At 42.2% G+C, this 11,447-nt stretch overlaps 1 protein-coding gene and 1 long non-coding RNA gene across 2 annotated transcripts; one reads left to right on the plus strand and one right to left on the minus strand.

Moving 5' to 3' along the window:
* The first annotated feature begins 851 nt into the window (after positions 1 to 851).
* On the plus strand, positions 852 to 6,340 carry LOC141763662 (regulator of MON1-CCZ1 complex-like). The gene is made up of 7 exons (XM_074628179.1): positions 852 to 994; positions 2,508 to 2,585; positions 2,778 to 2,882; positions 4,137 to 4,205; positions 4,317 to 4,404; positions 5,180 to 5,317; positions 5,617 to 6,340. The coding sequence occupies exons 1-7, from the start codon at positions 878 to 880 to the stop codon at positions 5,694 to 5,696; spliced, it is 675 nt and encodes a 224-aa protein (XP_074484280.1). The 5' UTR covers positions 852 to 877; the 3' UTR covers positions 5,697 to 6,340.
* On the minus strand, positions 4,251 to 5,303 carry LOC141763663 (uncharacterized). Its single transcript, XR_012593107.1, has 2 exons — positions 5,164 to 5,303; positions 4,251 to 4,425 (listed from the first exon to the last, which is right to left on the minus strand). It is a non-coding gene; the product is annotated as an uncharacterized LOC141763663 (long non-coding RNA).
* Positions 6,341 to 11,447: the final 5,107 nt, after the last annotated feature.

The raw sequence follows: 11,447 nt of genomic DNA on the forward strand, positions 1-11,447 counted from the left end.
GCTGCTCCTAAACTATGGAACAAGTTCCCCCCTGATATACGCACTATCACTGACCTGCTACTTTTTAAATCTAAGCTCAAGACCTTTTTATTTAGATTGGTTTTTAATACCTCGTAGTGCTGTGACATTTTCCCTCTGCTTTTTATGATTTAATGATATGTTGTGTTTTTATTCCTGTTATTTCTTGATGTTAATGTGAAGCACTTTGGGTATCTTTTGTTTATTGTAAAGGGCTATACAAATAAATGTTGAATAACTCGTTAACGTAAATTCGTTTTAACGCCACAAATTTCTTTAACGCACATTAACTTAGGTTGTATCGTCTCAGTTTTAAAGCTAGAGTGAAGATCCTGGTATCATCTGAAACTACAAAATCTGATGAATCCATCGGTACCAGCCATGTCATACTAGCTTGTCATGAAGGAGGTTAAATAAACCGTTAACACTTGCGCTAAATTTTTTGGCGAGGAAAAACTGGCATGGCCATTTTCAAAGGGGTCCCTTGACCTCTGACCTCCAGATATTCACTCTGAAACAATGAAAAGTAGATGGTCTCTGTGTAATGTTTGAACACTGTGTAGTTTGTATTTTTGTGTTCTGAATACGGCCGTCAAAGTTAATAATGCGATAATAACACGTTAACGCAAAACTGTTTTAACGCCACTCATTTCTTTATTTCATTAACACAACTTGTGGTTTTTAGGTTGTAGCGGCTCCGTTTTAAAGCTAGAGTGAAGATACTGGTATCATCTGAAACTAGAGAACCTGATGAATCCATCCGTACCAACCATGTCAGACTAGCTTGTAGTGAAGGAGGTTAAATAACGCTCCAAACTTTGACCACGTTTTTATTATTCATCTTCTGTGTTTGTAGGCGATGGAGTCCGGCCCGAGTCGAGGCAGCGCAGCCCAGAAGCGTCCAGTCAGAACTCAGGCGGTCATCGACCAATCAGACATGTACACACACGTCCTGTCTTCATTCACCGAGAGGAAGGTACGTAAACAAACACACACAAACTAAAACTTGAGATTTGTTTGTTAAATAGGTTTATATTTAGTATTTTTTTTTTCTTTTTTACAAAAGTCTGCTTGGAAGTAGAAGAGAACCCAGCTGTGAAATCAGTTCTCCCAGGAGCAGCCAGCACAAATGTACTCAACAGTGAGGTTCCGAAGGTGTTTGATTATCAGCTCTGATGTCGGTAGATTTACCACGACTCACGTGAAACGACTGGATCTGCTCCGGTAAAAGACACAAGTCTGTATGGTGTCAACCTTGTTTTAACCCCTTGAGACCCGCGATCCCGACCCACTTCACTGTCTTTCAGAGGCTCTAGTGCAGCGGTCAGCAACCTTTACTATCAAGAGAGACATTTTAGGCAAAAAAAAACTCTGGAGACGCAAAACACCTGATCTACTGTAAGTCTAATGCAGTGAGGGCCAAAGAGACAATAGTCGTAATATTACAAGAATAGTAATAACTTTACGAGAATAAAGTCATAACTTTACGAGAAAAAAATCGTAATATTACGAGAATAAAGTCATAACTTAACGAGAAAAAAAATCGTAATATTACGAGAATAAAGTCATAACTTAACGAGAAAAAAAATCTTAATATTACGAGAATAAAGTCATAACTTAACGAGAAAAAAAATCGTAATATTACGAGAATAAAGTCATAACTTAACAAGAAAAAAAATCTTAATATTACGAGAATAAAGTCATAACTTAACAAGAAAAAAAAATCTTAATATTACGAGAATAAAGTCATAACTTAACGAGAAAAAAAATCGTAATATTACGAGAATAAAGTCATAACTTTACGAGAAGAAAAGAAAATAACATGTAAAATTACTACTGCATAATATTATGACTTTATTCTCTAAATCTCAGATGTTTTTTTTCCTCAACGTGGTCCTAATACTCCGTCGTACTGTCGTACCGTCGTACCATAGACCTACAACAACGATAAATAAAAATGAAAATGTAAACAACGAACAGTTATTCAGTTCCGTTTTAAAAGTCCACATGGAGCCGCTGGAGAGGAGCTGAAGAGGAGCTGAAGAGCCGCAGGTTGCTGACCGCTGGTCTAGCAGGTTCAGTTTTAGAGGTAGAGGGAATGTACTTATATCATATGAAACTAGAAGACCTAAGGAATCCAAATCCATAGTATGCATTTATTAATTTTTTGTTTACATTGACGAAAACACTTCTTCTGTATTTCTCTTTAATGTCCAAAAACACTTTATTGAATCATTGTTCTTTTCTTTGAGCTTCTGATTCAAATAATTGAACTTCTTGAATGAAACATCAGACAAAGAGTTGTTCTCTTGCAGCAGGAAACAATCATTTACAACATTACATCTGAGAACATAAAATCCAGATGACACTTTTAGAGAATCTGTGTATTTCTTTTTTTAATACATAAAACCGAGAATAATTCATAATATTAAAAAAAAAATGTTGAAATGAAATCAAATGAGACGTTGACTGCTTTGTGTGTTCTGCAGGGTGTCTCCCATAAATTCATCATCGCGGTGCTGATGGAGTACATCCGCTCTCTGAACCAGTTCCAGATCACCGTGCAGGTAAAACCGAGCACTGACAAACCTGTTGTTTCTGATTTTAAAGGGGATTTATCATGTTTTACTTTTACATTTACTACAGATACAAATACTATTTAAACCTTTTTCGATTTGTTTGACCTCATGACTTTTCTTCAGGACAAACTTTACATTTTTACCTGCTCAAACTTCGGTTGGACCGTTTGTGTGTTTCAGCATTACCTGTATGAGCTGGTGATAAAGACGTTGGTGCAACACAACCTCTTCTACATGCTGCACCAGTTCCTCCAGTATCACGTCCTCAGCGACTCCAAACCACTGGTGAGTTCCTCTGAGACGAGACCTTCTGTACTTCTGTAACAATCAAACGAACCCTCGCGCCTCACTCGGGATATTTTTTAATCTTTTGATCATTTTGCTTCTATAATAAACTGCGTAGCCAAAATACAGACATTCAGACCCTTAAAGGGACTGTTTGTAACTTTCAGAAATGTCTTGTTAACAGCGACAACTGTGGCCGTGAAATCAACGAAGTCAGCGTCCTGTTGCTCGCGCTTGCTCGCTCTAAATATACCTGAAGGAGCATCGCTCAACACAGTGAGGAGACACGTCAGCTAAAAGCACAATATCACTCCATATTTCAGCTGCTTGGCAGTAATGTTAGCTGACCAGACCAAGGTCTCTCCATGAATCAATGCTGATCCTAGTGTTGGCTTTTCCTGCTTCAGCGCAGACTGAGGCAGCGGGGCTGAGGTGACGGGGCTCCTCAACGAGTTACGTTATCACCTCCCGACCGCAGCCGAAGACACCGGCACCCGGTCGGTAACGAGACGATAACGTTTCTCTCTGCGGAGCTCCGTCACTTCACAAGACACGGGAGGAGTGAGCGCGCGTTCACGTCTAGAGGTGGAGCGAGTACGCGCTCACACTACAGACTGCAGAAGAGTTAGTTCAGCTGTCTGAGTGAAGACAGGCAGGCAGGCAGAGGAGACGAGGCTCCGGCCACACGCGAGCGCGCATGTGTCCCGACCCGCTACATTTATACGCTTAAAAAGTTACAAACAGTCCCTTTAAAGGAACAGTGTGTAACATTTCACGGGATCAATTAGCAGAAATGGAATATAATATTAAATAGCATTAGTGTAATAGAGAGCTACAGGGATGAGTTAGCATGTTAGCACTTCCTGTTCCCTCGTCTGGAAGTCAACGGGTTTTTAATTAGATGTCTGAAATAAGGTCTGTGGTTTAACACCACCAATATTTCAGTAAATATTCCACTGGTGAATTTTGAAGCCTTCATATGTCTTAATAAGAGGCGGTTGCTAACAAGTGTCTAAATGAGACGACTAAACGTCATCACGCCGACTCGTCCTCGTTGTTTAAACTCGCGCTCAGAGTCTGAAATTAGCTTTCTTCACTTCTGAAATGTCTGCGTTAAATGAAGGAATAATATTTTAGATCTGATGTCATTCAATGTTCGATATATTTTACACAAAGAACATTATATACACGGAAACCCTAACGTTGTTACCACAAGGTCAATTCATCTTTTGAGTTGTCTTTCTTTGCGTTCAGGCTTGTTTACTTCTGTCTCTGGAGAGTACGTATCCTCCTGCACACCAGCTGTCACTGGACATGTTGAAGGTATCACACACACACACACACACACACACACACACACACACAGGCTTCAAGTAAAGACACTCTTTATTTAAATCTCATTGTTTTCATTTATTCTGTGTGTGTTTTTTTTAGCGTCTCTCCACGGCCAACGATGAGATCGTCGAGGTTCTGCTGTCCAAGCAGCAGGTTCTGGGCGCGCTCAGATTCATCCGCAGCGTCGGTACGTTGACGTTTCATTTATCTACCAGGAAGAAGAGAAATTCAGAGTTTAAACATTCCTGCAGTTATACTTCAGAAGAACATAAGAAGAGGCTAAAAGATAAAGATGTCATAGTTTAAAGGGAGATGGAGGTGATGGAGTAACAGCACGGCAGCAAAACACATTTTAAACACCTAAAAGAATCTATATCAGTTTGAGTGTACGTTATATTCATAGACAGCTAAACAGTTTCCGGACCAGACGGTGAACTGAAGCGGTTATCTGTACTCTCACCAAAGCCACCAGACTCCATTCACAAAAACAGTCATTTTACCTCTCAGAGCACTGGAGTTGCCGGTCTACCGCTGCATCCATCGGTTAGTTTGTTTGTGTTATTGTGCGACTTTGGTGTTTTAAAAGGTTTAGTTCGGATTCACCAGAGTCACACGATAACACAAACAAACTAACCGATCGAAGCAGCGGTAGACCGGCAACTCCCGTGTTCTGAGAGGTAAAATTACTGGTTCTGTCAATGGAGTCTGGTTGCTTAGATAGCGGCTTCTGTTCCCCGTCGGAAAGGGCTGTCTGACAGCGAGGTGAAGCGGTGAAAATATTCTCAATATAGCGTACACTTAAACTGATTTTTTTAGGTGTCTAAAATCCGTGCATCCGTAAATCACTTTGCTCCCGTGCTGGTCCTCTAAACTCCATCCACTGTAGGTAATACACTGACTATGGATGGAGGAGTACCTCGTCTGTCTTCGTCTGTAATTGACTAACCCTGAGCTGGTTTCAGGCGGCCATGACAACGTGTCGTCCAGGAAGTTTCTGGACGCAGCGCGGCAGACCGGAGACCAGATGTTGTTCTACACCGTGTTCAGGTCGTTTCAGCAGAGGAACCAGCGGCTCAGAGGAAGTCCCAGCTTCAACCCCGGTGAGAGGAAACACACACAGACACACGCACGCATGCATGCACACATGCACGCACGCACGCACATATGTATACATACATATGTGCATGTATACGTGTATATGCACATGCACATATGTATACATACATATGTATACATACATATGTGCATGTATACGTGTATATGTATGTATACGCATATACACATATACATATACATATATATATATATATTCACAACATATATATATATATATATAGAGCAGTGTAGGAAAGTTGAAACAGCAGAGTTAATGTTTTGTTTTCTGTCTTTGTCTCACCAGGAGAGCACTGTGAGGAGCATGTGGTTCACTTCAAGCAGCTGTTTGGGGATCATGCTCTGATGAAAGCCTCCACTGTGTGAACCACCAGGACCAGAAACAAACTGTTAACTTACCCGGATGTCAGCAGACCGGTTGGACTGAGTCTCCCTCAGTTTGGACTCACAGGAAGTTCAGGAGACAACCCGATGGGGAACGGATCATCCCGGGTTAAATACAGACTTCCAGTCAATATCAATTATCCTGTCTCTGACGCATACAAACACGTACTATATGAAGGGTCAGGATATTTTTATTTGCAGCAGAATATCAGCCGATAGGCAGTGTGTTTTTTTTAATACTTCATCAAACTTACTAGTCAGTCAGCCTCAGTTAAAAATGATGCTTAATGTTTTGGGTAAATGTTCCTGACCTGTTGCATGTCCTGCTGGTTGCTTGTGTCCATGGAGCCAGAGATGTACCTGCACAGGAAATCAGCAACCTGAAAAATGACACAATTGTGTAAACAAGGGGATCAATAACCACGTCTTTATTACCATGAATCAGAATATAAAACAAAACTGGGACTAATCTAGTTTGAATGGCCAAGGTGACGTGTCGCCTGTGGTGGGCGGTGCAAGAGACGGTATGATGAGATGCCTGTATGAGTATATTTTGTACATAGTGTCTGCACATTATACATGTGCCTGTTTAAATGTGTGCAGCTAATAAAAGATTAAAGTAACGGTGTGTGAAAGAGTGTAAGTGTCATAATTAGACATCAGGAAATTTAGGTTTGGTAACAGACAGGAAAGGATCAGAAAAGAAATAGCGAGCAAATATGAAGTCAGAAAGATCATATGAATATGGTCGCTTCCTCCAATAACCTGATGTCCTAAAAAAGTATTGGCATAAAAAATGTAATGGAAAAAAAAGTAATATAGTATGTTGAAAAAAAAGTCAAAGTATAGTATGTCGAAACAGATTTTTAAAAAGTCATAGTATAGTATGTCGAAAAAAGATTTTTAAAAAGTCAGTATAGTATGTAGAAAAAAAGTCATAGTATAGTATGTCGAAAATGTTATGAAAAAAAGTCATAGTATGTCGAAAAAAGATTTTTAAAAAGTCATAGTAAAGTATGTCGCAAATGTTCATGAAAAAAAAGTCAGTATAGTATGTTGGAAAAAAGATTTTTAAAGTCAGTATAGTATGTCGAAACAGACTTAAAAAGTCATAGGATAGTATGTCAAAAAAAAGTCATAGTATAGTATGTTGAAACAGATTTTAAAAAAAATCATAATATGGTATGTCGGAAGACAAAAGTCAAAGTATAGTATGTCGAAAAAAGATTTTTAAAAAGTCATAGTATAGAATGTCGAAAAAAAAGTCATAGTATAGAATGTCGAAAAAAAAAAGTCATAGTATAGTATATCGGAAGAAAAAAGTCAAAGTATAGTATGTCGAAAAAAGATTTTTAAAAAGTCATAGTATAGTATGTCGAAAAAAAGTCATAGTATAGAATGTTGTAAAAAGATTTTTAAAAAGTCATAGTATATATGTCTAAAAAAAGTCAAAATATAGTATGTTGGAAAAAGATTTTTAAAAAGTCAAAGTATAGTATGTCGAAAAAAAGTCATAGTATAGTATGTCAAAAAAAAAATCATAGTATAGAATGTCGAAAAAAAGTCATAGTATAGTATGTTGGAAAAAAGTCATAGTATAGTATGTTGGAAAAAAGTCATAGTATAGAATGTCGAAAAAAAAGTCATAGTATAGAATTTCGAAAAAAAAATCATAGTATAGTATGTTGGAAAAAAGATTTTTAAAAAGTCAGTATAGAATGACGAAAAAAAAATCATAGTATAGAATGTCGAAAAAAAAAGTCATAGTATAGTATGTCGGGAAAAAAATCAAAGTATAGTATGTCGAAAAAAAATTATAGTATAGTATGTCGAAAAAAAGATTTTTAAAAAGTCATAATATGGTATGTCGAAAATAAGTCAGTATAGAATGTCGAAAAAAAAAAATCATAGTATGTCAAAAAAAGTCATGAAAAAAGTCATAGTATAGTATGTTGAAAAAAAAGTCATAGTATAGTATATCGGAAGAAAAAAGTCAAAGTATAGTATGTCGAAAAAAGATTTTTAAAAAGTCATAGTATAGAATGTCGAAAAATAAAAGTCATAGTATAGAATGTTGTAAAAAGATTTTTAAAAAGTCATAGTATAGAATGTCGAAAAATAAAAGTCATAGTATAGAACGTTGTAAAAAGATTTTTAAAAAGTCATAGTACAGTATGTCGAAAAAAAAAGTCAAAGTATAGTATGTCGAAAAAAGATTTTTAAAAAGTCATAGTACAGTATGTCGAGAAAAAAAGTCATAGTATAGTATGTTGGAAAAAAGTCATAGTTTAGAATGTCGAAAAAAAAATCAAAGTATAGTATGTCGAAAAAAAATTATAGTATAGTGTGTCGAAAAAAAGATTTTTAAAAAGTCATAATATGGTATGTCGAAAATAATTCAGTATAGAATGTCAGAAAAAAAAGTCATATGTCAAAAAAAGTCATGAAAAAAGTCAAAGTATAGTATGTTGAAAAAAGATTTTTAAAAAGCCAAAAAACATGGTATGTCGGATAAAAAGTCATAGTATAGAATGTCGCACATTTTAATGAAAAAAAAGTAACACCACCAACACCAGCAACACCAGCAACATCAGCAACACCACCTACACCAGCAACACCAGCAACATCAGCAACACCAGCAACATCAGCAACATCAGCAACACCACCTACACCAGCAACATCAGCAACACCACCAACACCAGCAACATCAGCAACACCACCTACACCAGCAACACCACCAACACCAGCAACACCACCAGCACCACCAGCAACATCAGCAACACCACCTACACCAGCTACACCACCAACACCAGCAACACCAGCAACATCAGCAACACCAGCAACACCACCAGCACCACCAGCACCACCAACACCACCAACACCAGCAACATCAGCAACACCAGCAACACCAGCAACACCACCAACATCAGCAACACCAGCAACACCACCAGCACCACCAACACCATCAGCAACACCACCTACACCAGCAACACCAGCAACAGCAACATCAGCAACACCACCTACACCAGCAACATCAGCAACACCAGCAGCACCACCAACACCAGCAACACCAGCAACACCACCAACAGCAACACCACCAACAACAGCTACACCAGCTACACCACCAGCACCAGCTACACCACCAACACCAGCTACACCACCAACACCAGCTACACCACCAACACCAACAGCAACACCACCAACACCAACAGCAACACCACCTACACCAGCAACACCAGCAACATCAGCAACACCACCTACACCAGCAACACCACCAACACCAGCAACATCAGCAACACCAACACCAGCAACACCACCAGCACCACCAACACCAACAGCAACACCACCAACACCAGCAACACCACCAGCACCAGCTACACCAGCAACACCACCAGCACCACCAACACCAACAACACCAGCTACACCAGCTACACCACCAGCACCAGCTACACCACCAACACCAGCTACACCGCCAACACCAGCTACACCACCAGCACCACCAACACCAACAGCAACACCACCAACACCAGCAACACCACCAACACCAGCAACATCAGCAACCCCACCTACACCAGCAACATCAGCAACACCACCTACACCAGCAACACCACCAACACCAGCAACATCAGCAACACCAGCAACACCACCACCAACACCACCAACACCACCAACACCAGCTACACCACCAGCACCAGCTACACCACCAACACCAGCTACAACAGCAACACCACCAGCACCACCAACACCAACAGCAACACCACCAACACCAGCTACACCACCAACATCAGCAACACCACCAACACCAGCTACACCAGCAACACCAGCTACACCAGCAACACCACCAGCACCACCAACACCAACAGCAACACCACCAACACCAGCTACATCAGCAACACCACCAGCACCACCAACACCAACAGCAACACCACCTACACCAGCTACACCACCAGCACCAGCTACACCACCAACACCAGCTACACCACCAGCACCAGCTACACCACCAACACCAGCTACACCACCAACACCAGCTACACCAGCAACACCACCAGCACCACCAACACCAGCTACACCACCAGCACCAGCTACACCACCAACACCAGCTACACCACCAACACCAGCTACACCACCAGCACCACCAACACCAACAGCAACACCACCAACACCACCTACACCAGCAACACCAGCAACACCACCAGCACCACCAACACCAACAGCAACACCACCAACACCACCTACACCAGCTACACCACCAGCACCAGCTACACCACCAACACCAGCTACACCACCAACACCAGCTACACCAGCAACACCACCAGCACCACCAACAACACCAACAGCAACACCACCAACACCAGCTACACCAGCTACACCACCAACATCAGCAACACCACCAACACCAGCTACACCAGCAACACCAGCTACACCAGCTACACCACCAGCACCAGCTACACCAGCTACACCAGCAACACCACCAGCACCACCAACACCAACACCACCAACACCAGCTACACCAGCTACACCACCAACATCAGCAACACCACCAACACCAGCTACACCAGCAACACCAGCTACACCAGCTACACCACCAGCACCAGCTACACCAGCAACACCACCAGCACCACCAACACCAACAACACCACCAGCACCAGCTACACCAGCAACACCACCAACACCACCAGCACCACCAACACCACCAGCACCAGCTACACCACCAACACCAGCTACACCACCAACATCAGCAACACCACCAACACCAGCTACACCAGCAACACCAGCTACACCACCAGCACCAGCTACACCAGCTACACCAGCAACACCACCAGCACCACCAACACCAACAACACAACCAGCACCAGCTACACCACCAACACCAGCTACACCACCAACATCAGCAACACCACCAACACCAGCAACACCAGCTACACCAGCTACACCACCAGCACCAGCTACACCAGCTACACCAGCAACACCACCAGCACCACCAACACCAACAACACCACCAGCACCAGCTACACCACCAGCACCACCAACACCACCAGCACCAGCTACACCAGCTACACCAGCAACACCACCAGCACCACCAACACCAACAACACCAGCTACACCAGCTACACCACCAGCACCAGCTACACCACCAACACCAGCTACACCACCAGCACCAGCTACACCACCAACACCAGCTACACCACCAACACCAGCTACACCAGCAACACCACCAGCACCAGCTACACCACCAGCACCAGCTACACCACCAACACCAGCTACACCACCAACACCAGCTACACCAACAGCAACACCACCAACACCAGCTACACCAGCAACACCACCAACACCAGCAACATCAGCAACACCACCTACACCAGCAACACCACCAACACCAGCTACACCAGCAACACCAGCAACATCAGCAACACCACCTACACCAGCAACACCACCAACACCAGCAACATCAGCAACACCAGCAACACCAACAGCAACACCACCAACACCAGCTACACCACCAGCACCAGCTACACCACCAACACCAGCTACACCAGCAACACCACCAGCACCACCACCAACACCAGCTACACCACCAACATCAGCAACACCACCAACACCAGCTACACCAGCAACACCAGCTACACCAGCAACACCACCAGCACCACCAACACCAACAGCAACACCACCAACACCACCTACACCAGCTACACCACCAGCACCAGCTACACCACCAACACCAGCTACACCACC

The sequence above is a fragment of the Sebastes fasciatus genome, unplaced genomic scaffold, assembly GCF_043250625.1.
Source record: "Sebastes fasciatus isolate fSebFas1 unplaced genomic scaffold, fSebFas1.pri Scaffold_137, whole genome shotgun sequence".
NCBI lineage: Eukaryota > Metazoa > Chordata > Actinopteri > Perciformes > Sebastidae > Sebastes > Sebastes fasciatus.